Source organism: Abramis brama (genome assembly GCF_963993115.1).
Source record: "Abramis brama genome assembly, chromosome: 1".
In the NCBI taxonomy this organism is placed as follows: Eukaryota; Metazoa; Chordata; class Actinopteri; order Cypriniformes; family Leuciscidae; genus Abramis; species Abramis brama.
In genome coordinates, this window is record NC_139963.1 from 24,027,749 (window position 1) to 24,055,123 (window position 27,375).

Consider the following 27,375-nt stretch of genomic DNA (forward strand, 5'->3'; position numbering starts at 1 on the left):
GTAATAATGTTTTTAATTCCAGTGGTGTCTTTGCGTCATTACGTCACATCTGTCCACATAAAGAAGGTGTCTCGGCTAGTAGGCTATATTACGTGTGAGGATGTTGGAGGTGGAGATTTATAGCCTTTTCTCACAGCACTTGATGTAATTAAACTTATCAATTTCACGGCGGATCCAGAAAGGTTCAAACGACAATCAGTGACAAGTGGAGATTCACCCGTTGTAAAATGCAAAAGACCACTTTGGACTTTGGAGTGGCTACAGGAAAAAAAGAGACTGCAACCGGGCCATGCGAAAACAAGGATAAATATCGGAAAAGCATTAAATGTAGTCACGCAGTGCTGATGTTAACATTAACAGTTGGAGAACAAAGTATAATGATATGTGATCGTTAGATTTAATCAGCTCGATTTACTGCAATGCTTTTTTCCCTTAGTTGGTCAGAACAAAAGTGGATGTTACTTGCAGATGACATTTTCCGGTGAAAATAATTATGTTAGTCATACTTCCAAAAGTAAGAGTGCAGAGACGGGAGACGGCTCTGCGTGAGTTATGACAGTTAAATACAAGTAGGCTACTCCACAGCGACTCTAGGGTGTTTGAGAAAAACGGAAACTACATAGTGTGCCTTTAATGGACTTGTATTGTAGGCGACTACTGCTAAACCGGAATCTATATTTGTGTTTGATTTTAAATCACTCTAGTTCAGCAGGCGTTCCTCTTCTCGTGTTGTGAAGGAGAGATTGGTACAGGAGCGTCTGTGGAGGTCTGAGAAGTACAGTAAATGGCGCCCCCTGGTGGCCATTTTAAAATCTAGTAGTCTAGTGTAATGAAAGCAGCTGATTGATTTTAGTAGCTGAATCATGTTCATGTAAAATGTATACAACACTGCTTATCTCATCAGTAATTATTAATTCAATATTTGCTTTATAGATTATTCATAGGTTTGTATCTGTTATATAGGAGACCAGGCTTGGTTGCCCGATTAAAAAATAAGTAAAAAATCTATCTCTTGTGGAACTAACTAGTTGGTACAATGTTTATAAGCTTTAGTTTTAAGAATAGAGCAACAAAGACAAAATAAACTTTTTTATAACATCCAATTATCACACACATGTATACATTATATACTACATTTCCATTGAAGTTCGGACATTTTGTAAAATAAAAGTGATAAGTTAACAGAACATCCAAGTTGAACAGGTTTGAAACAGTCGCAGGTGAACTGGTAATAGGTAAGGGAATCATGTTTGGGTATAAATGGAGCATCAGCCAAAGGCTCTATTTTTGCAAGCATGACTCATGGCCTACAACCCTGTGCCAAATTTCATGAGAGAATTGTCAAACAATTCAAAATCACATAATTCACATTTCACAAAATTTTAGGTCTTTCAGAATCTACCATACATAATATTGTGAAATATTTCAGGGAATCCAGTGAAATCTCAGTATATAGGCACTGCAGGACACCTCTGTTGAATGTGTGTCACCTTCAAGCCCTCAGATGGCATTGCATGAGAAACTGGATGAACTTTGGAAAACCGTTGTCACTTAACACAGTCTGATGCTGCATCAAGAAATGCAACTGGAATCTCTGTAAGAGAAAGCTATACATCTGTTCAATGCAGAGATGCTGGCGGTCTCTGGGGCCAGAGCTCATCTCAGATGATCCAAAACTTAGTGTAAATATGTGCTGTGGTCAGATGAGTCCATGTTTCAGCTTGTTTATGGTAAAAACGGACATAACTGTGTGATCCATTTACTGCCTCAGATGCAGCCGTTCTAATGACGGACATAACACGTATGTCCGTTATTCCCTGAAATTTGCTGGTCAAAAACCAGGTAACCATTGAGCTTCATTTTGATAAAATTTTAATAATATAATGAGTCTGACACATGATCCAAGTATGTAAACTTTGCTGACACAGTGTTTTTAAATTTAAAAAAAAACTTTTTTTTTCCGTTTCCTCAAAAAAAGTAGCAGTTTTGGTCATATAAGGTTTCTGACCTTTGGGGGTCCCATAAATGTATTTTTCCTATGTCACACAATATTAGGTAAATTCGGCCCTGCTCTCAACAACAAAATAAACACAACAAAAATGACAGCGGTGGAAAAAAAAGTGTTAAAGCTTCTGATCATAGAGAGGTCGATATGTTTGCACAAGCTCTGCAGTTCAGCAGCATCATGTCGACAGACGAGGTAATTAAAATTACTTATGATAAACTTATGATAGTTTGATTATAAAGTATATTTAAGATTATAGATCTGGCTATGTGAGACTATAGTTTGAATCAACCCCTTGCATCACGAGACATTGACAATACAGTACAAAACAGCTTTCAGAATTATCCTGAATATTGTATTCATTTGACACTTAATGGAATATAATTCACACTTATAGGCATCACTTTGGATTTTCCTGGCGAATCCGGCTCGAGTCCGTCACATAAAAATCAGTCTAGGCTTTCATAGACAATTTATGAAGTTTGGGAAGTTATTTGTTTTAAGTTTCGTTACAAGCTGTTTACACAATGAAAAAACGATTAATACATGACAGTTCTTACATATTGCCCCTTATAAATATCAGTTCTGACCCAAAGTGAGGAAATAATTATTAGATATGCATTATAATTGCAGTCATTATGTTTCATTCATATGGCCAAATGTCATAAAACACTCTGAGGGCACATGTTTGCCGAACTTCTTTAGTGCACAATCTTTTGTAACAACACAATAAGTGTAGCTTTCCAACAATAATACATTTTTTAAAGGTAAAGAATAAATGACAATATCTCTTTCTGAGAGTTTCCGAGAACTTGTACAGCACAATTGTCCTCTTAATCAAAAAACCCCTGAGAATAATCATTCAAATAATTTCTCTGAAGAGAGATATAGGGAGCATATGAAAGGAATAATGGAGAATGTGAGAGAAATGGAAAATAAAAGCAGGTCAGGTGAGCTTCTGAATCCACTGGAATAGAATTCGACAAATCCAGTCTGGTTGCTGTCCATGTAAGAGTTGATCCAGTCCTGGTATTGAGACACTCTGGTGTACACTCCGGGAAAGTTGGGTTGTGCACATCCTTTACCAAAACTCACAATGCCACACTGAAACCACTGGGAGCCGTTCTTACTGACCATTGGACCTCCAGAGTCTCCCTGAATTGATAAACACTTAACATTTATACATCTGAAAATATACAGTTATATAGTCACTATGAAATAAAAAATTCATATATGAAAAATTTCATATTCATTTTTATTATATAAATGTCTGTTACGTATGTGACCCATTTCGCTGAGATGGGAACGAGACGCTGCATTGATGATGCTTTGGGAACGCGTCTCCGCTGAACCCGGTGTCTGAAGCACGTGTGAAACTAAGCTATTGACAGACACAGTGAGATGATGTCACAAGCTGTACACGTGATCAGATTCCTATTGTCTAAAGGAAGACGCTCAGGCATCCTCGAAGTATGGCGACACATCATCTCATTCCCTTCTCAGGGAATACAGGGTTACATACACTACCGGTCAAAAGTTTTAGATCGGTAAGATTTTTAATGTTTTTAAAAGAAGTATCTTCTGTTCACCAAGGCTGCATTTATTTGATTAAAAATACAAACAAAAACAGTCATATTGTGAAATATTATTACAATTTAAAACAGCTGTTTTCTATGTGAATATATAGTTAAGTGTAATTTATTCCTGTGATCAAAGCTGAATTTTCAGCATCATTACTCCAGTCTTCAGTGTCACATGATCCTTCAGAAATCATTCTAATATGATGATCTGATGCTCAAGAAACATTCATAATTATTATCAATGTTGAAAACAGTTATTTACATATTTATTTCATGATGCTATGATGAATAGAAAGTTCAAAAGAACAGCATTTATCTGAAATGGAAAGCTTTTGTAACATTAAACACTACCCTTCAAAAGTTTGGGGTCAGTAAGAATTTTAATTTTATTTTTGGGGGAAATAAATAAAATAAATCAATACTTTTATTCATCAAGGATGGGTTAAACTGATCAAAAGTTACAGTAAAGACATTTATAATGTTAGAAAATATTCTATTTTAAATAAATGCTGTTCTTTTGAACTTTTTATTCATCAAAGAATTTTGGGAAAAAAATTGTACACAACTGTTTTCAACATTGAAAATAATAATGTTTTTTGAGCATAAAATCTGCATATTAGAATGATTTCTGAAGGATCATGTGACACTGACGACTGGAGTAATGATGTTGAAAATTCAGCTTTGATCTGAGGAATAAATTACATTTTAAAATATATTCAAATAGAAAATGTCATTTTAAATTGTCATAATATTTCACAATAATACTTTTTTTTTTTTTTTTTTAAATAAATGCAGCCTTGGTGAGCAGAAGAGACTTCTTTTAAAAACATACAAAATCTTACCGATCTAAAACTTTTGACCAGTAGTGTACATAACGTAGACATTTCCTTTAGAAGGGAACTCAACGCTGATCGAAGTTTTACAGAACGCTTACAGATGGCTGTGTATCAAGCCGGGGCAATGACAAGGAGCATAACCTTACTTAAAGGGGTACTCCACTTTAAAATGAAAATTTTGTCATCATATATTGTTGTTTCAAAACTCATGTTGTTTCAAACCTGTATGAATTTCTTTCTTCTGCTGAACACAAAGGAAGATATTTAGAAGAATGTCAGTAACCAGACAGTTTCTGGTCTCATTGACTTCCATAGTAGGAAAAAAATATACTATAGAAGTCAATGAGACTAGAAACTGTCTAGTTACTGATATTTTTCTAAATATCGTCCTTTCTGTTCAGCAGAAGAAAGAAATTCATACAGGTTTGAAACAACATGAGGGTGAGTATATGATGACAGAATTTTCATTTTAAAGTGGAGTATCCCTTAAACCTCCAGTTCCTGGAGAAGGCAATAGAAGATATGCCAAGTATACCAAGTATAATGACCACTTATTTATTCCACTCCAATTAGTCCAGCTCTACTTCTAGTTGTTGTTGTTTTTTCCGTTCTCCCAGCCACTAGTGTTATGCAATAGGAAAGGCCCTGAGGGTATGGGTTACTCTTTCGTCATAATTCGATGCTTACGGCCATTTGTCGGAAGCTGGTTATTTTAGTTTATAAAGTTTTAAATATTGATATTTTTCTAACATAAACGCATCACTTCGCTTCACTTCAGATAAATAGCCTATAAAACATTTTTAATATTCTATAACTCTGATTGTATTCGTCTGAAAGAAGAAAGTCATTTACACCTAGGATGGCTTGAGGGTAGGCCTAGTATTTTAGAGGAGTAAATCATGGACTAATTTAAATTTTTTGTTGAACTATCCCTTTACGGCTATCTAGTGGTAATAGTCATGAAATGTCATGTTATATTATTATTTTTCCACAAGAGGTCAGCAGAGGAGCAATGGATTCTATTATAATGTTTTAATTGGTCTTTGCATGCACTGCAGTAATTTTGTATTTAAGCAAGAGAATGTGAAGAATGTGCTTATTTATATTATTGTTAAAATCCAGCAATATAGAGGTAAATAAAATAATAGAGATAAATAATATAAATAATATTAATAAAAAAACTTGATTTTTTCTATTTGAGAAGCCGTTTCACTCAGATATATGTCACAATAGGGAAGAAAAGATGATCACTACTTCTGTTTCATTCCAACTTTAAGCTGACAAAGGGTATGCAAAGTATGTGAGCTCCTTTATGAAATCAAAGGATACTACTAGAATATTCAGTGGTTAAATTGTGTGTAATGCATATCAGTGACTGAGAGATGAGAGACAGATGTGAGAGTTGCATATTTTGAGTTTTGATGTTTGGACTGAATCATTGGGCTAATTTTGTTACTCAGATCTGGTAACCCTGATAGGTAATGTACAGTTCAGTGCAGGGGACCCCCAAAAAGTTAAATGCTCATATTTTTGTAAATTAAAAAAGTCTTACCTGACATGAATCTTTCCCTCCCTGAGTTAATCCAGCACAAATCATATTGCTTGTGATGCCACCATAATCATTATTACAGTCACTGTTGCTCACAATTGGTATCATCACCTCCTGCAGTAGGTCAGGAATCTGGTTGCCTGTGACAGATCAGACGACCATTTTAATGGCTAGTTGCTGAGCTTTACAGTATTTGCAAGTAAATATTTACTCACTCCCTTCTTGTAACACGCCCCATCCAGTGACCCAGCTCTCTGTACCTGCAGCAAATACACTACCAGCAGCAGCCAGACAGACTGGCCTGATATAATCAGAGAAAGTCACAGAAGAGGAGAGCTGGAGCAGTGCTATATCGTTGTCATTGCTATAGTTAGGATGGGTAATGACTTGACTCGCTGTCCTGGATTGCTCATAAGGGTTTGAGTCCGATTGGCTCCGACGTCCTAGGTAGACACTAATGGTACCCATGGAGGAGCTGTGAATGGGCAAACTCAGTTTTAATTCCACTGTGATAAATGTATAATTGTGCCTTGAGTTGTATTGTATTTAAGATTCAATTTCATACTTTTGGAAGCAGTGAGCTGCAGACAAAACCCAGTCTTTATTGATTAGACTCCCGCCACAGAAATGGCCACCAAAGCTGGCACTTTGAAGGCTGACTTGCCACGGCCAAGACCCTGCCGTTGCAGCCTGTCCTCCAACAATCTTGGTGTTGAAGGGAGCTTGACCACATACTGATTATAGGAAAGAAAGTGAGGGAATTCTCAACTAAAATGCCCAAAAGCATACAAAACATGTGGAACAAGATTGTTATGGTCATTAAAATTATGACAACTTACCATCTAACTGGCAGAGAGAACCTATGAGGGAGACAGAGACCAGATATTTAGATAAACACTTACAAAGCTGATGAACTGGTTTGTGTTACCCACAACCACTGTTTCACCTTTTACATAAATGTGTTGGCACATACCATTGGCATTAATCAAGATAATACTTTCACATGAATTATAGCCATGTTGTTAAAATCAGTGTTGGGTATAAAGCATTACAGGTAATCAGATTACTTTTTTTTCAACTAACTAGTAAAGTAACACATTATTTTAAAATTTACAACAAAATATCTGGGTTACTTTTTCAAATAAGTAACACAGTTTACTTTGTTTTCCCATTTGTTGACTGACACATCTCCTGTCCCCATGTTGAGAGAAATCGTGAGTAAGGGACAGAGGTGTTGTGTGTGCTGTGTAAACATGATGGTTATTGTAGCTCTTTCTGCAATAAAATAATAACACAAATATATGTATTTAATCTCACATTATTAACCAATGTCATTGCTGATGACCTTCGATGATCGAATTCAACCACACTAATAATCAAAAACGAATTTAGATAAACATCACATTTGTGTTTATTTTTTTGTTTTGAACTTCCTGTACTGAACCGGCATGAATTTGCATTTCCTTCAGCCTGTGGGTTATTCATTTCACTTTTGGTGTGAAAGGGCCTTTACATTTGCCAAAAATAAAACCTTTTTTTTGTTATTGAAAAACACGCCCAGCACAGGTTATAAAAAGTAACACATAAGTATGAAGTATGAATAGTGTGAATACTGTATCCGGTTTAAGAAATAGTTCAACCAAAAATTAAAACAACCAAACAGTTGATGGGGCCCATCGACTTCCATAGTATGGAAGAAAAAAATACTATGGAAGTAAATGGGGCCCATCAACAGTTTGCCATTCTTCAAAATACCTTTGTGGCAAGCAGTGCAGGGCCAAGAGCCATGGGAACGCAGCGAGGCCGTCACCTGCACGCCACACCGGTCACAAGTCTCACAGAGGAGCTCCGGAAGGATAAAAGTGACTACAGTGCAAGATGAGAGAGGACCAGGCCTGGACTATTTATGTTGTGTTTTATAATGTTTATATCCGTGAGGGGCTGCCGCTTTACTTTTGTGTTGTTGTTTGTTTATTTTATGACTAAAGTTTCTTGAACGTTCACCGGGTCCCACCTCCTTCTTCTCTGAGCCTTAAAGGGGTCATATAATGGTAAATGCACTTTTACAAGTTGATTGTACTGAAATGTGTGTTGGCAGTGCCTGTACACAACCATCATAAAATGATAAAAATCCATCCAGTGTTTTTTTTTTAATCTCCTTATGTTTTCCCGTCTCAAATCGAGCCGTCTGACAGTGTGACGTCACACGGTCGGACACCCCTCCCACGATTGTTAATTGACAGCAGCGTTTCAGCGTGACAGCAGCTGTCATTATAGTCCGCGCGGACATTGTTAATACGCTGGAGCAGAATGGCATCTAAGCGATTGTGGTGTTCTGTTCTTGGGTGTAATAAGGAACACAGCAGTCACTTTGATGTTCCTAAATCCGAACCTCTGAAGACGCAGTGGCTGAGTTTTGTTTTCGAAGGGAATATTCCCCACGATCAACGTCAATGCTTTCATGTTTGCGCAAATCATTTCTCACCAGACTGCTTTATAAACGAGGGTCAGTATAAAGCTGGTTTTGCTAAGAAGCTACTCCTGAAAAAAGGATCGGTACCAACTATTCGTGTTCCTGCTGCACCTCCAGAAGAAGTGAGTGTAACATTTTATTAACCTTTATATTAATCTTTGCAAATTACTTGCTGCACGCTTCACGATGAATGCGGCTAAGGTTTACACTCAGGTACATTACGGCATGTTTTCTATGTACAACGTTCTCAATATAATTCATAATCCCACGTTTATAATGAACAACGCGTTATGGTTATTGTGTTATTGTGTTACAAACTGTGTATGCACAGAACAGAGGGGCGGGGTGAGCAAAGCTCATTATCATTTAAAGGGATACTCCACCGTTTTTTAAACTATGTTATTCCCTTAACTAAGACGAGTTGATACATACCTCTCTCATCTCAGTGCGTGCACTTAATCGCTCTAGCGCGCGGTGACACAATGAAAGTCAATAGTGGAAAGAGGATCAGGCGTGACTTTTTACTGCGCCAAGTCGAAGTACTTCCAAAAGTGCTATTCCGCCATACATTATAGTTATCCTTTTTAACCCGCTTAGAAAAGTGATACGTTTTATTTTGTGTCACCATACTTGGTTGTCTAACTACTCGTTTAACTGTTTTTAAATAAGGAAAACGTTGATGTGTTTGGTCACTTCTAAATTCATTGCTGTTAGATACCATTGAATATACTGGGGTAAGCTAAGTGCTTTCAAAGTGTCACCGCGCGCTAGAGCGATTAAGTGCACGGAGGGGTATGTATCAACTCGTCTTAGTTAAGGGAATAACACAAGGGCGTAGATTTGGTTTGAACATTGGGGGGGTTGAAAAATTATTCTGCATATTTTTCATGTGATCATGGTATAAATATTGGGGGGGTTGTAATGCATAGATTTAAATATTGGGGGGGTTATCTCCCCCCTAACCCCCCCCCACAAACTACGCCCCTGGAATAACATATGAAAAAACGGTGGAGTATCCCTTTAAAGACACATGCACTTAAATGGTGTGCTGAAAACAGAGCTGTTTTTGACCAGGTAAAATGAGTGTTTTCTTACAATACTAATGAGAATTTTTAATGAAAGGAGAACTCGGCAACTCTAGCGAACTCTAGTCACTTCTTCGCTGATTTTCCCTTTTGTTGTCACATGTTTTCCCCACGAGCTCCACCTACAGCTGTGGGGGGGCGTATATTTCACAACAGCATACAAAATGCTGTGACTGTTTCAGAGAAGTTTCACTCTCAGTACACTTCCGGCTTCTGAACTGGTTGCAGTTCCACTCTGATTCCATATGAGGGCGATCACAGGACGAGTGCAGAATGAATGGAGGTCTATGGCGCTATACCCCTCAAAATCCACTTTTCTCAGGATATATTTTTTGTCTAGTAATTTGAATGTTGTATTGGAAAGGAGATGCAAAGAAATTACACATTGCTGGGTGTTAGATTTTTTAGAGTCACTTATTTGCTTTAAAAAGTCTTTTAAAGTGTCAATGACGTCATACACATCGTACAACCAGAGATACTGCTTTACGGCAATCCTTCAGCCACTCTGGTGCTTTCGCGCTCTGCACTTTCTTTTCTCTCGAGGCATCGACAACACAGCTGACACACGTGCTAGAAGAGTTTTTGTTTTGTTTGTTTCTGGTCCCGCTTCGGATGCCACAATGCCATCAAGCTGTATCTCTGGTCGTAATCAGTCCTTCACTGACAAATCAGCGTTCATTAGCAGAATGCTAGCGTGTTATGGGCAACAACAACTCAACCTGTAAGAAATCAAAAGGACATAAGTACTCCTTCATTCAACTTTCGACCTATAACCAATGTTGAACTTGCAAAACCGAACATTTTTTAAAACCCCTGCTAGGGTGTGGATTTTCAGAAACGCCGGTTGCAATGTTGTCGTATAGACAGTAAAACCGGGGTTTTTGCTTCTGATTCAGGCTTCTGATTGGCCAACGTGGCTTTACAATTAGAGTTATATCATCACCTGCTGGTGTGGCATGCTCTTGACAGCGCGTGATAGCGTGTTTTTGCATTCTCATGTAGGCGGAGATTTCTTTTAAACCGAGCATGTGTGGACGGGATTTTGTTTTAAACGCTGAGGATCCGGCGGGAGACACCGATTCTGGCTCGGGGACAGACTCAGGCTCACGGACAGAAGACTCATGCTCAGTAGGACTGACGTGAACAGTCTCTGGCTCGGCAGGCATGGCGGCAACCATCTTAGCTGAGGGCTCAAGTGGTGAGGCGGCGGCCATCTTCACCGAGTGCTCGGGTGGTAAGGCAGGCTCTGGACGGGCGGTCTCGGCGGGACGAGACTCTGGACGGGCGGTCTCGGTGGGACGAGAGACTGGACAGGCGGCCTCGGCGGGACGAGACTCTGGACGGGCGGCCTCGGCGGGACGAGACTCTGGACGGGCGGCCTCGGCGGGACGAGACTCTGGACGGGCGGCCTCGGTGTGACGAGACTCTGGATGGCGTCTGAGGCGTTTAAAGACTCCATTTGTCCATTATTTATTTCTAAAGAAACACGACAATGTATAAAATGCTCCATTACCTTGTATCTTACGTTATGGCCCCATAGAAGCTATTTTTGTAAAAATAGGCTAACAATTGCGTCATAACCTAGCGACTCTCTGTCGCACAGTAGAGACATTATCATATAGACAGGAGGAGAAGCTTGCAGGCAATTGGGGGGACGTGAAGGCAAAATGACAAAATAATTAATCAGAATACTTAACAAAAGTTGCTCCTAGCTCATGGACAGCTCCTACTTCAGATTCAGATTTCTCTTGGCACAGCTACTAGAAGACTTACAACTGTCAGACAGGCTGCTCACATCACATCTTCATCGTCAAACTCAGTTTGAGGCTGCGCAGTGCGCAGTACGCTAATTGACTTCACTTTTCTCCTTTGAAGTCTATGTGGTCGCTATGTCCATTTCTTTTACTGTCTATGTGAGTAACATGGTGACCGTGACATTATTACAGTAGGAAACTATAAAAAAAAAAAATTCTGATTCTGTGATAACCAAAAAAAAGTCATTAAGAGTTACAGTTCAATTCTTAGCCAGAGAAGAAAAAATAAAACCTATCAAAGACAAAGGTCAGAAAAAACTGGTAGGCATTACATTTGACATTTCTGTTTCCCTCACTTCTGAAATAATGGATATGCCCCTGAAAAAACAATGTTTCAGATTAGTAAGATATTTTATATTTTTAAAAGAAGTATTTTCTGCTCACCAAGGCTGCATTTATTTGATCCAAAATACAGCAAAAATAATATTGTGAAATATTTTTACAATTAAAAAAAAAAAATTCCTTATTCCTTTTGGTATAAAATAAAGTCTCAGCTTTAAAATTGTGTCATTTTTGTGAAATTCAAACAATAAATACCATTTTGTGCCGCTTTAATGTGTAGCGCCTTAGTTCAAGCAACATGTGAACTGATCATCTATTTTAGTTATAGCACGAATTAAACATGAATGAACATTAGAACTGCAAAAAGATGTCAATACACACCTTTTGGTTTGGTTTGTTTGTCAGACAAAAATGGAGGATATCTGCATTATGATTGGTCACAGCTTTCAGAATCTGCAAGGTAATGCTCAAGAATGCAACACGATGCATTAAAGGGGACCTATTATGCCCCTTTTCACAAGATGTAAAATAAGTCTCTGATGTCCCCAGAGTGTGTATGTGAAGTTTTAGCTCAAAATACCCAACAGAATTTTATTTACAGCACGTTTAAATCATAATTTTTTGGGTCTGTGAAAAACGCACTGTTTTAGTGCTTCTCCTTTAATGCTAATGAGCTGCTGGTTCACGGCACAGGGGGCGGAGCCTAAGCAGCCGCGATCAGAGCCAGAACAGGGAAGATGATAATAATAAAACAGACACGTCACAGTAATGGTGTTCATTTCGACCATAAAAATGCCTACAGAGTCAGAGAATATATGCTGTATGGAGTTGGAACAGGTATAGTTGAGTTTAATTACGATTATAACCTATTTGGCATTGCTTGTATACACTATTAATGCAAGCCTGCTGTAGGACTCCGTCTGACGATCTGAATTGTCTGAATGATGACAAAATATACTGATGAGTTTAATAAAGTTTACTGTATGTCACACAAAAGATATGAAGCATCAGTTTTTCTTGAGAAAATCACTGTTAGAGCTGAGTAAACAGTATAAGAAGTGCATAAGTAACTTACATAAATTAACTTACTGTAGAGTTGAGGGAGCATTTTCTTTGAAAACAAAATGAATCCACCTCGTCTTCAGTGGCTGGCAGATTTCAAGAGTAAATAGAGAGAGCTATGTGAATGAATACATCCAGCTACAACACCTTCAACAACGCTTGGGAGATGCTTCGACTCTTCTCGTGAGTGCATTGCTGCAGCAATGGCTGATGTGTAAACTCGCAGTGAACTCGATCAGGGCGGGTCTAAGTTATAACGGCAGTGTCAGTCAACACTCGTGGGCGAGGCCTGTGGCTTCAGTGATGTCACTAAAGCCACATTCTGAAAAAAGGAGTGAGTGGATTTTTATCACTGTAGGGTGGTTGTGTACACACACTGCCAACACACATTTATGTCCAAACATCATACAAAAGTGAATTTTGCATAATAGGTCCCCTTTAAGAGCCAGGGGTAAACGTTTAAGCAAGAAGATGGTGATGTGTACATTTTTTTTTTTTTTTTTTTTTACATGTTAATATCTTATTTAGCCTCTGAAGGGCAGTATTAAATTAATGAATGAATTTTTAAACAAAATAAGAACAATTTACACCAATTTACACGCCCTGGCTCTAAATGGATGTTTCCCTCTTGAGCATCACTGAATGTTTGCAGTGTTTGTAATAGTTGTGTATGAGTCTTTCAGTTGTGTGAAAAGATGGATCTCAAAATCATACAATCACTGCTAGTAAAGAGTCAAATATGCAGAAGATGCTGGAAAAGCAAAGAATGTGCAGGAGCTGGAGGATTTTTCTAAAGACCTTTGAGCAGTTTAACTGTTCGGGACAAACAAGGGACTAATGAACAACATACCATTACAAAAAAAAAAAAGTTGTGGATCATTCAGGGAATGACACACAGTATTAAAATTTGTCTTGAATTTTGTGTTTGTATTTTGTCTTGTGGACTAGGCTAACGTTTTTATGATCCTTATTATTAAACAATAAATAAAAATTTCATAAAACATTTTGGAGGTTCTGCAAGGTGTATGTAAATGACTAAAGTGTAAATGTAACAAAAATCATAACATTAGGCTAAGACGCCAAAATGTTGCTATGGTTATCATTGTCACGTTATCATGTTGATATGGTTATCGCAATTTCATGACTCACAGGACAATAATTTAGCGGATTCACTCCCACATTTAAATGCAGTTATCAATTTTTTACAGTGTGCACGTAACCACTGGTCCTCTAGAAGCATGGAAAAAACAAAACTATTATTTAGATTGTCAATAGGCCTTTTCAGAATGTTTGTAAACAATAGGCACCGAGTAACTTCCGGGTGGCAGAACGCGAGCGGCTTCCACTGACTAACTGAAGAGATCCAGCCGGCGCTTGCAACAGTTACTTAGTTAAAAACATTGTTGTTGATCAAAGTTGAAGACTCATTGCCAGTCACTGCCTGCCTGAAATAAAAGAGGGCTGCCCACTTTCACGCACTGACCGTGAGACTCACGCAATATCACTTTTCACACGCTCTCATGCGCCACACATCCATTTTCTCATGCAACTTACCGAAATGTATATTCCTAATACATAATATCGGCCAATCAGTGTTTTTCAACCGCGCAAAGGTCAATATAGCCTAACAGCTGGAGAACAATTATGTCTCATAACATTTACCTCAGGAAGCCATTTAATGACTATGATTGGCTATATAGCACGTTATTTTGGCTAGAAAAAAGAGCTATAGAGAGTATTTTGCTAATTATGTGTAGGCCTACTATATTATAGCCTGGATGCCAGCCGAACTTAGCCCCGCCCACAAAATTTTTAGGTCGGGAAGTTCGGTCTGGGGCCTGTACCATGAAGGTAGCTGAACAAACTCGGGGTTACAGGATTAGTTTTGAGTTGACAAAACCAAACCGATGCGATCAGGCTTTATTGGTACCATGATGCAGCTCATCAACTTTCTCTGTCAACTCAGGCTTTGATCCTCAAGCTATGATTACTCCACGCGCGCGTGCACATAAAAGAGTGACGTCGGCAATGAACAACCAATCGCGGGTAGAGCGAGAGCGATATATTTTTCCGCGGAGGAACAAGAGATAATCATTCAGAATTACGATGAATTTAAATATGTATTTCAAGCTCGAAACAATACGTTCTCTGCTGCCAAAGCAAGAGAAGACTGTTGGAGAAAGATTGCTGATTCATGTTAATGTGTAAGTTAAACAAATACGTTCTATATTTATGTACAATTATGTATGTGTAGCCTATATGTGTAATATAGCCTATAGCCTATTTTTATAATATATAAAAATGTGCATGTATGTACTAAGAAAGATTAATATTCATTGATTTTTAGATGCAACCCCAACTCCAAATGTTCTTGGCAGCAGATAAAGACAAAATATAAAAATATAATTCAAAGTGGTGAGTATTTACCACAACCTTTTATTACTTTTGTGAACATTTTATCATAAACACTTGTTTGCAGCAAACAGAAATAAAGAGTTAAAGTCCACATGAAATCAAAATTGACCATACTTACTTTGTTTGCCTAAATTGATCGTTTTGTGGTGAACAATTCATCCATGCAAGTCAATCCACACAAAAAAATTTTTTGGCTTCGTAATCTTTAATCAAAATCTGAAAATGCCCCTCCCCTCTGCGTTGGAGGACCTTCCCTGATGACGTAGGTTTGAGGACTTGGGTTGGGAAACGCTTAACCACTCCCCTCAGACCGTTAGTCTGCTATGAGCAGAGATGGAGAGGAGGAGCGCTAGAGTAAAACCCTGCCCTCTGTTCAATATTCCGTTTCACTGGGAAACACGTCACAACACTGGAGAAAAGTCGTTTGCAACTTCCGGTTCACGCGGACTTTAAATTCAGAAAACCAGAATACACTGGCGGAGGAGTTGGCTCTGAGTAGGCAATAAGGGACGGCCGATTATGGATGTGATTACAGGTGCTGTACAGTCTGACCCTGGTGCTGGCTCCTCTAAGCAAGTAACACTGGGTACGTGTGCAATACATTACTACTTTTTTAAGTTTTAAATATGGCTGACTATGTTCTGCAGTAGAGGGAAATACAGTGTCCCTGTTGAAGCCAGCACACATACACAGTCTCGCACACAGAGGTCAGTATGCAGCAGACAGAACACCAAACATAACCTGCTTTACAACAGTTATGCTTTACATTGGCCTATTTTTATTTATTAGGGTGGAGGAAATGAAGACACTCTGTCTGTGTGTTCTCAGACAGTTGCTGATGTGAATGCACTGGGCTTTTTATTATGGCAAACATTTAAATGTGTGGCATAAAAAAGGGACTGGCCCTTACACATCTCTATTATTGTAGGATTTTTCAGAACCTGCCCCAGAAACGGAGGCCTCTACCTCAATGGGCTTCAGAAGAAATGTGTAAGGATTTAAAACCCTTGACATAAATTACAGTCAGTCCTGTGTTTGTAGGAAGTCAAGGAACTTTTTTGATCATTTTTGAAACTTGTAATGATCATGTTTGTGGTGGAATTATGTTTTAGGTGGAAACAGACTCAGTCAGGGCCCTGTACAAAAGGAGTCTTGAACTAGACTGCACACTAAAGGAGTCTTGAACTAGACTGCTCACTAAAGGAGACGAACTAGACTGCTCACTAAAGGAGACGAACTAGACTTCTCACTAAAGGAGACTTGAACTAGACTTCTCACTAAAGGAGACGAACTAGACTTCTCACTAAAGGAGACTTGAACTAGACTTCTCACTAAAGGAGACTTGAACTAGACTGCACACTAAAGGAGACTTGAACTAGACTGCTCACTAAAGGAGACTTGAACTAGACTTCTCACTAAAGGAGACTTGAACTAGACTGCTCACTAAAGGAGACGAACTAGACTGCACACTAAAGGAGACGAACTAGACTGCTCACTAAAGGAGACGAACTAGACTGCTCACTAAAGGAGACTTGAACTAGACTGCTCACTAAAGGAGACTTGAACTAGACTGCACACTAAAGGAGACTTGAACTAGACTGCACACTAAAGGAGTCTTGAACTAGACTGCACACTAAAGGAGTCTTGAACTAGACTGCACACTAAAGGAGACGAACTAGACTGCACACTAAAGGAGTCTTGAACTAGACTGCTCACTAAAGGAGACGAACTAGACTGCTCACTAAAGGAGACTTGAACTAGACTTCTCACTAAAGGAGACTTGAACTAGACTGCTCACTAAAGGAGACTTGAACTAGACTGCTCACTAAAGGAGACTTGAACTAGACTGCACACTAAAGGAGACTTGAACTAGACTGCTCACTAAAGGAGACGAACTAGACTGCACACTAAAGGAGACGAACTAGACTGCTCACTAAAGGAGACGAACTAGACTGCTCACTAAAGGAGACTTGAACTAGACTGCTCACTAAAGGAGACTTGAACTAGACTGCACACTAAAGGAGACTTGAACTAGACTGCACACTAAAGGAGTCTTGAACTAGACTGCACACTAAAGGAGTCTTGAACTAGACTGCACACTAAAGGAGACGAACTAGACTGCACACTAAAGGAGTCTTGAACTAGACTGCTCACTAAAGGAGACGAACTAGACTGCTCACTAAAGGAGACTTGAACTAGACTTCTCACTAAAGGAGACTTGAACTAGACTGCACACTAAAGGAGACTTGAACTAGACTGCTCACTAAAGGAGACTTGAACTAGACTTCTCACTAAAGGAGACTTGAACTAGACTGCACACTAAAGGAGACTTGAACTAGACTGCTCACTAAAGGAGACGAACTAGACTGCACACTAAAGGAGACGAACTAGACTGCTCACTAAAGGAGACGAACTAGACTGCTCACTAAAGGAGACTTGAACTAGACTGCTCACTAAAGGAGACTTGAACTAGACTGCACACTAAAGGAGACTTGAACTAGACTGCACACTAAAGGAGTCTTGAACTAGACTGCACACTAAAGGAGTCTTGAACTAGACTGCACACTAAAGGAGTCTTGAACTAGACTGCACACTAAAGGAGTCTTGAACTAGACTGCACACTAAAGGAGTCTTGAACTAGACTGCACACTAAAGGAGTCTTGAACTAGACTGCACACTAAAGGAGTCTTGAACTAGACTGCACACTAAAGGAGTCTTGAACTAGACTGCACACTAAAGGAGACTTGAACTAGACTGCACACTAAAGGAGCTGGACTGTGAGCTGAGAAGGCTCCAAAAAAAAAAAATTGGAGATCAAACAGCTGGATAAAACTGATCTCAGTATGTGAACTTATTTAACCAAGTAACACTTTAGTATGAATATTTATTAATGCAACTTTCTCTTGCTCTTTCTCCCTCCCATCCCACAAAACCAAGAAAACAGTTTGAGACCTATCTGCAGTTTCAATGTGCTTTTATTAAGTGTAATATTGTATGGTGATTGCATCTACATCTGCACCAGCTGGGTGGGTTTTACTGGGTGGGTTTTACCACCACTCTGGTTTTACTGAGGGCCACATTGAAGCGGTGCTGTGGCCCTGTCTGAGGGTCATGATAGGGGGTTATTGTGTAGGTTTTTCTATCTCCGTTCAAATTAACAGTGTTTTGTACTGTACCAAATTTAACTTGCTTTCCTCAAAGCGCTGACACAACAAAGACTCACGGAAAATTTGTGAGTCAAGCACTGGAGCCAGGCCATTTGGCATCCAAACTTGTGATCATACGTTCATGACCACAAGTCGTCTGCAGATGAAATGTTTAGTAGATCATTGTTATATATGTTAATGTTACTATTAATTTAAAGATTCATCTCTCAGAAAATAATCATCTCACATATTCACATCATCTCTACCTGAACATTAAGGCTGTGATAGGACTTCCTATTAACATAATCTGCCTCATGTTCCCCTAGAGCAGTGGAGTGGAGATTGGAGCAATTGACTGCATGTTGCAATGACTCTAGGGAATCCTATCATAAGATTAACAGAATAATAATAAAAAATATTTAAAATAATTCTTAACATGTATTGTATAGTAGCCTACATTTGTGAAATTTGCTTTTTGAAAAAAAAAAAAAAAAAAAAAAAAAAAGTGTTCATGTGATGTCACCCTATCAATATATCTTACCGGCAATTTTATAAAAGTCCTCTTTTATGGACATGGTCGATAAATGTCCGGGGAACACTATTAATGAAACTATTAATGTACTCCTGCAGAGCGAGGACCACCTTGCGAATGGTTCGACAAACATATGTTTTCCCCTAGCTTCTGTGCGTCACCCACCGTGCAAGAATGTACCACTTGCAAAAAAAAAACGCAACGCAATATTTGCGGTACAGTAAGTGCATGAATTCGACGTGTTAAATTATTTATGTGCGGCTCAAGAAGTTCGTAAAGATAAGACATTGCTTCCGCGGAAAATCTGTATCTTTCATACAAATAACTATCAGGAAAGGCAAGGGGATTTTGTCATGCTAAAAATTCTTTCTTTACGAAGTGCTCGTCTAACAATTTGCGCTGAGATGTCACAGGATTTGGAAGAAAAGGTGAATAAGTTACGCCACCTATATGTTTCTTTGCTCTCAGCTGATTGGTCAAACTTCAGTCTGAGATCTCGAATCCAGGGGCACGTTCAAGTTCAAAACGGTGCGCAACGTTTTGCTACGGTTTCCGGGTTGAACGTCATGTTTCCTGGAAACGGCGTGCACCGGTGTGCAACGGGGTTTGAGATACGTTCTCTTTTGTTCTGGGCGGCAAGTGCAGTAACTGTAACATCGGGCATATTTTGTACTATTAAACACATATTTATACCGACTTCATCAGGCTCCGAAAATTCTTCACAAAGAACACAAAGAATGGCCTTCTCAGCTGCCATAGTTGCAACTCTTGCGTCATCAGAACAGTGTGTTCAACGCGTCACCGTTTCTGTTTAAAAAACGTTGTGCAACGTTTTGTCGGGGCTGAACGCAGCCCAGAACATAACCTGCGCCGGAGCAGGTTAGCCGTGCAGCGTAAGATACCATGGCAACGAACACCGATTAAAGCCGAGCTACTTTCATAGTACCTAAAACCCAGGGTTGGCGGAAACTAAACTGAAACATAGCTGGCTAGCCACCTAAACCGGCTTCATGGTATAGGCCCCTGGACTCGATCCGTTGAGGAGCTATTATGCCCGAACAAAAATTGTTCGGACCATTCAAATTGTCAGGGGCGGGCTTTATACGATGATGGACAGATGAGCAACGGTAACGTAATCATCCACGTCATCAACGAGCGCTTGGGTTGAATTCAAATGACTGCCGCTGGAAAATTGAGATTTCACGAGTTCACGCTTACAAATAAGTCAGATAGAATAAATGCATATTTGGCGTACTGTCTGAGGATCGGGCTCGGTATTCGGCCCGAACCCAAAGTACTCCCCCCGTATTCCAGGCTGTGGAAGGACAAGCCGAGAGTGAGCGGAGGGATGCTGAAAACTGTAAAGGAATGTTAGGTGAGTTGACAGAGTGAATAATATGCTTCCTCACATGCTGATAGTGTAGACATTGTGTTTGATGACAAGTTGATTGGATTGATTATGTGAACGTGCTCCTGCCGAACTTTTGTTTATGAAACATGTGTAAATTCCGCCATCGCGTCTGTTATAGAAGATATCGACAGCTACCCAGGGGGCAAAGGGGGTTTAGCAGACATGGGCTGCTGTAAAAGGTTGTCATATAAAAATGAAATCTATGACGTGGATCTGAGGATCACAACCTGGGTGGACAACCCGGTCAGCAAGCTGCTGGAAATTTGTAATTAGGGTCAAAACAATGCTACCTCAAATTCTGCTTTAACTCCCCAGAATCACCCAAACATGCTAAAAAGGTTTAATTATATTCATGAATCTTGAGCCATATCTCCCTGATACTTTATGCTAGAAACAAACTGAGCACATCTTTCAAAAGAGTGGAAGATAAGCTTTCATCTGATGCATCTTGATGCCTGATTGTACATGTAATTAGAATGTAACAGTTAACAATGCCTCTTAATTCATAGGTAGGCAAAAAAAAAAAAAAGAAACAAATATTGAACATTCCATTTGTAATCGGTAGCATTCTTTTACCTTTGTTGTTGTTAAAATAAACAAATTACCATGTGAAGTTAACTTTTACTAGATGAAATCATATTTTGATCATTTTCACTAACCAGACAGTTCTCATGGCCCATAACACATTTAGAGGGAATTCAATTTCAAGCCTATAATAGCCTGTCAATTCAAACAAGATCCAAGAAAGAAGTTTACCATTAGCTGGTGTTAACTGGTAAAACGCTGTTGTCTTTTGCTATTTGAGCAAGTTGGAACACAAATTTTTTTATTTAATGTAGTCTTTCATTCACTGCTATAGAAGTTAACCCAACTATGATGCCTTCCACTTCTGAGAAACCCAGAAATGTCATAAAATTGCACCTATCCATCATAAAAGTGCATCTGTCCATCATAAAAGTGCATCTGTCCATCATAAAAGTGCATCTATCCATCATAAAAGTGCATCTGTCCACTGTCCATCATAAAAGTGCATCTGTACATCATAAAAGTGCATCTGTCCATCATAAAAGTGCATCTATCCATGATAAAAGTGCATCTGTCCATCATAAAAGTGCATCTGTCCATCATAAAAGTGCATCTATCCATGATGGATAGATTATGGATTATGATGGATAGATGCACTTTTATCATGGACAGATGCACTTTTATCATGGACAGATGCACTTTTATGATGGACAGATGCACTTTTATGATGGACAGATGCACTTTTATCATGGATAGATGCACTTTTATCATGATAGATGCACTTTTATGATGGACAGATGCACTTTTATGATGGACAGATGCACTTTAATGATGGATAGATGCACTTTAATGATGGATAGATGCACTTATGATGGATAGACGCACTTTTATGATGGACAGATGCACTTTTATCATGGACAGATGCACTTTTATGATGGACAGATGCACTTTTATCATGGACAGATGCACTTTTATCATGGATAGATGCACTTTTATCATGGATAGATGCACTTTTATGATGGACAGATGCACTTTTATGATGGACAGATGCACTTATCATGGATAGATGCACTTTTATCATGGATAGATGCACTTTTATGATACAGGGTTCCCACGGGTCATGGAATTTTAAAATGTCTATTCCAGACATTGAAAGTCAGAATTTTATATATTTTTTGTCCAAGTCATGGAATATCAGGGAATTTAGTTTGTTGCTTTAAATTTTAGTTTACATTTATCAAAATGTAATTTTTCTATACCGATTTTTTTTATCGCGCTGTTTCACACATCTTTCTGTATTGTTGTGCTTAGGCTATTTTGAGCGCCATATTTATTCCCTTCCTGCTCAATTGGAAATCACTTAGTTAACAGGTACAGGTGACTGCATTCGACTAAGGCAAACATGCCAGGAAAATGTAAATTTCAAGCGCTTTGGCTACAAAAGGAACAATTTCTTTTAACTGGGTGTTAAAAGTAGACGACAGAAAAGCTAAATGTAAAGTTTGTAAAACTACTATTGAGCTATCAAATATGGGTGAGGCCACGCAAACAGCAAGAAGCATGCTACTCGTATGAAGCCGACAGGAGCATCATCTTTGGCCCAAGTGCCCATCAGTGCTCTACTGCAGCCTCCCCATATAGCTCCAAGAGAACCGCAATCAGCTAATGAAGCCGCTCCCACCCCCAGCAGTGACGGCAGTGTGAGACACAGTGGAGCATGTCTCAGCTTAAAGGACAAGTTCGGTATTTTACACTTAAAGCCCTGTTTACAGATCGTTTCTGATGAAATAGAACGGTTAAGGTAAAAATTTGGACACATGCTGCTGTCCCGAGGACTTTAGGTTTCTTTCGCTTTCCCCCCGACCTACAGAATGGCTGCCTATGGGCACTGGAACAATCCTTCCTAAAACGCATTAAACTTTCGTTTACAAAGACGTGAAACTCACCGAGTGGTCAGGGGTGTTCACTGATATGCTCACATAAAAATCGCTGCAAAAGATGCTTTCCAACAGGTTTTATCTTAGTCAACTCCATTGACTTGTATTGGATGTGCTGTGAGGTACGGTATTACTCCGCCGCCGGAAACTGGGCTGGAGTGTCTATTATTCAAGCTCTCAACGGAAGAATGTACGGGTGTGAGGCGTTTGGAAAAATAGGTCCACAGTTTTACAACGAATGGTAAAACACCTGTTGGAAAGCATCTTTGCAGCGATTTTTGCGAACAGAGCCAACACGCGCAGTTATGATTGGCTGTGATTTATGATTGATTTTGTCGTCTTGTAGCTTTGTCACATCAGGTTAGGACAGGTGGCTGTTTTTTGTCTGCTCGGTGGTCCGCAAAACAGCGGCCTGTTTTGCCGTTCATTATAGGTCATGGAAGTTCATCTTTTTAGTCAGTGAAAGTCAGGGAAAAGTCAGGGAATTTGACATTTGGTTTAGAGTGGGAACCCTGATGATAGATAGATGCTCTTTTATCATGGATAGATGCACTTTTATCATGGACAGATGCACTTTTATCATGGACAGATGCACTTTTATCATGGATAGATGCACTTTTATGATGGACAGATGCACTTTTATGATGGACAGATGCACTTTTATGATGGACAGATGCACTTTTATGATGGACAGATGCACTTTTATGATGGACAGATGCACTTTTATCATGGATAGATGCACTTTTATCATGGACAGATGCACTTTTATGATGGACAGATGCACTTTTATCATGGATAGATGCACTTTTATGATGGATAGATGCACTTTTATGACATTTCTGGGTTTCTCAGAAGTGGAAGGCATCATAGTTGGGTTAACTTCTATAGCAGTGAATGAAAGACTAAATAAAAAATTTTGTGTTCCAACTTGCTCAAATAGCAAAAGACAACAGCATTTTACCAGTTAACACCAGCTAATGGTAAACTTCTTTCTTGGATCTTGTTTGAATTGACAGGCTATTATAGGCTTGAAATTGAATTCCCTCTAAATGTGTTATGGGCCATGAGAACTGTCTGGTTAGTGAAAATGATCAAAATATGATTTCATCTAGTAAAAGTTAACTTCACATGGTAATTTGTTTATTTTAACAACAACAAAGGTAAAAGAATGCTACCGATTACAAATGGAATGTTCAATATTTGTTTCTTTTTTTTTTTTTTTTGCCTACCTATGAATTAAGAGGCATTGTTAACTGTTACATTCTAATTACATGTACAATCAGGCATCAAGATGCATCAGATGAAAGCTTATCTTCCACTCTTTTGAAAGATGTGCTCAGTTTGTTTCTAGCATAAAGTATCAGGGAGATATGGCTCACGATCCATGAATATAATTAAACCTTTTTAGCATGTTTGGGTGATTCTGGGGAGTTAAAGCAGAATTTGAGGTAGCATTGTTTTGACCCTAATTACAAGTTTCCAGCAGCTTGCTGACCGGGTTGTCCACCCAGGTTGTGATCCAAAGACATCATAGATTTCATTTTTATATGACAACCTTTTACAGCAGCCCATGTCTGATTTCCTAAAAAACAGGTGTTTTGCCCCCTGGGTAAGCGCATTATTTTTAAAAGAGGAAAAGAGAACCGCGATCAAGGCATTTGTCGATCGGAAACATGAATGAAAACTTACTCCGTTTCTCTGATTGGTTGTAGGTCTATCCAATTGAGTGCAGAGGCATTTTCTTTCCTGGTTCGGTTGAAACACGCCCCATAATTAAAGCTCAATGGACCAGTATCAGACTCACATTCTGACTAGAATCTGAGTATGACGACGTCAGGCTAACTATATTACATATTTATTATATGTTTTACTTATATCATTAAACACAGTTGTTATTATGATTAAAAAAATGCATTATATTTAATTCATTGTTTTATTTTTATTACATTTTTACTGTCGACGGTGGGCCTCCCTTCCAAGCAATTTACTAGCTTTGCCATAGGAACGCTTCGGCTTTTGCCACCCGGAAGAACATCTATTACTGTTGTGACGTCATGGTGAATTGTCGTATAGAGCTCCCTTTAACGCCGCCTTCACACTGGCATTTGAAATCAGCTCCGATACGGCTTCGAAACGACCGGAAGTCATTCATTTCCTATGGAGATTCGCAGACCGCATGCGAATGGGTCCGAACGGGTCCGAACGGGTCCGAACGAGTGCGGTGCGAAAAAAAATCGTGTCAGTTGGTCATCCGGATGCGAAACTCTTGCGAAAGGCTCTTGCGAAAGGCTATCGACGGACAATTCCAGCGGAAGTTAGCGTTGCTATGGTACTGATAAACAAACCTGAATTCTTATCGTTATAAAATCATTATTTATTTTATTAAAAGTTAAGTCATGTCATTTTTTTATTTTCCTGATTTTCTAACGTTATTAGGGCAGATAATACAATTAAAAGCCTTATATACCACTATATCACATTTAGCCGACCTGACATGTCAACGTCCTGGGGAACTTTCCTCCATGCAGTAGCCTTCCGATTAATGTCTCTATAACCCTCATCAGAGAGATCAAACAGAATTGTACATTCTGACTCTGACAAAATCAACCGTTTTAATCTCTCCGCCATTTTTGTTCTACTCGCTTCCGAAGCTTCCGACGCTTTTCAACGGTGTAGTACAACGTCTGCTGGGGGCGTATTGCGTATTACGGAGCTGATTTCCAGTTTGAAGGCGGCGTTACGCTATGACTTACTTATCCTTTTCTGCACTCTCACTGAAACTCTCGTCATAAACACTGAAGTTGTCCGCACTGCACAGTGAATCTCTTATTTACATCGCGTCTAGACTTTGTTGTTTATGAGGAGATTTGAGTTCACACTTACAAATAAGTTAGATAGAATAAATGGTATGCATATTTGGCGTGCTGTCCGGGGAGAGGGCTCCGAGCTCGGATATTGGGCCCGAACCCAGAGTACCCTTCCCCCTTCCCATCCATTTTATTTATTGTTTTTGGTATTTATTCAAGTGAATTTTTTTGTTAACAGACACTGAGAGTCCATTGCTTTTATTGTTTTTGGTTATTTTGTTAATTTTGTGTATATTTAAAATGTTTTCAATGTTTAATATTCTTTAGAAATAAAAGTTTATAGATCTTTGAAAAGGTGTACCTGCATTATTATGGCATTATAATTATATTAGATGAAAATGGTCTCAGAACGACAATATTATCGTTTATCGCAATAATTTCTTGGACAATTTATCGTCCAGCAAATTTTGTTATCGTGACAGGCCTACCGATTTTATCATCACTACATTCAGGAATGGGACTATAAAGGACTATAAAGTTCCGTATTAATTACAAGGTAATGCTACTGACTTATAAAGCCCTAAATGGCTTAGCTCCAGTCTATTTAATGGATCTTCTATCGCCCTATAATCCATCGCGCTCTTTAAGATCACTAAATTCAAGGCTTTTGGTCATACCTAGGATATCCAGATCAACCAAAGGAGGGAGAGCATTTTCACATTTAGCTCCAAAACTCTGGAATAGCCTTCCTGATACTGTTCGTTGCTCAGACTCGCTCTCCCAGTTTAAAACTAGATTAAAGACGCATCTCTTCAGCCAGGCATTCATATAATATTTTTAATCTTACAGTTAAATCCGGCCTCTAGTTCATAAACGCCAGAGGAGAACTGGCCCCCGACTGAGCCTGGGTTCTCCCAAGTTTTTTTTTTCTCCATTAGGTCACTTGATGCAGTTTTTTGGTTCCTTGCCACTGTTGCCTTTGGCTTGCTCAGTTGGGGATATTTAATTTAATTTAATCAATCAATAATACTATTGATCAGCCTTACCAAACGTGGACGTTTTTTCCACTAGAAACAAACCTTGTTGTGTTATTTTGATTTAATACTGTGAAGCTGCTTTGATACAATCTGTATTGTGAAAAGCGCTATACAAATATATACTTGACTTGACTAATATGTTGATTTGCTGCCCAAATAAATATCATTATTATCAATGTTGAAAACAGTTGTGGCCTTTTTTCAGGATTCTGTAATGAATAGAAAGTTCAAAAGAACCACATTTATCTGAAATAGAAAGCTTTTGCTACATACTTGTCTTTACAGTCACTTCAATTAAACACATCCTTGCTGAATATAAGTGATAATTTCTTTCATTTCTTTCCAAAAACAAAATGTATTACTGACCACAAACTTTTGAATGGTAGCGTATAATGTTACAAAAGTGTGTTTGTAGTACAGCCATTTCAGGTATCATGGTGGGAGAGTTACAAAGGTCCGTAGCAAGAGGAATTCAATTGGCTTGTCATTATTAAATAATTTAAACATGATTAAGCTTACACTTATGAACTTTAGTAAGATTTTACCTGCTATGTTGAGAAGTATGGTTCCAACAACAGCGGTGTTAAACTTCATACTTGCTCTGTTGCGTGTTCTGACTGCTGTCTGCTCAACTCTCAGCTCTCTAATGAGATGCAAATCAGGTGCTGTCATATTTATTTAGTTCTCAGCCACCCCCCCCCCCTCCTCTTATTTCTTGATAACAGACCGCTGCTAACACACCGTTGCCATGAAAAACAGAACATTGCTATGGACTCAGGCTTCTAACCGTAGAGACGGAACGGACTATTTTCTTTAGCGGAAACAATACAATCGTTTTTAAATCAATAAACTCCTTTTTAAATCAATATTTTGTGTCAA

The 27,375-nt window shown here is 38.8% G+C and overlaps 1 protein-coding gene across 1 annotated transcript; it reads right to left on the bottom strand.

The window, feature by feature from the left end:
* Positions 1 to 1,074: 1,074 nt before the first annotated feature.
* On the bottom strand, positions 1,075 to 27,135 carry LOC311083890 (trypsin-like). The gene is made up of 6 exons (XM_084115649.1): positions 27,042 to 27,135; positions 6,810 to 6,830; positions 6,536 to 6,704; positions 6,186 to 6,445; positions 5,974 to 6,110; positions 1,075 to 3,160 (listed from the first exon to the last, which is right to left on the bottom strand). The coding sequence occupies exons 1-6, from the start codon at positions 27,088 to 27,090 to the stop codon at positions 2,864 to 2,866; spliced, it is 933 nt and encodes a 310-aa protein (XP_083971775.1). The 5' UTR covers positions 27,091 to 27,135; the 3' UTR covers positions 1,075 to 2,863.
* Between the last annotated feature and the right edge of the window lie 240 nt (positions 27,136 to 27,375).

Bases quoted from the DNA above. Each gene is read 5' to 3' on its own strand.
- LOC311083890 (XM_084115649.1), bottom strand. From the start codon at position 27,090: ATGAAGTTTAACACCGCTGTTGTTGGAACCATACTTCTCAACATAGCA. The intron at 6,446-6,535 runs GTATGAAATTGA...GCCCATTCACAG, and splicing joins GCAGCTCACTGCTTCCAAAA to CTCCTCCATGGGTACCATTA. The intron at 3,161-5,973 runs GTAAGACTTTTT...TTATCAATTCAG, and splicing joins GAGGGAAAGATTCATGTCAG to GGAGACTCTGGAGGTCCAAT.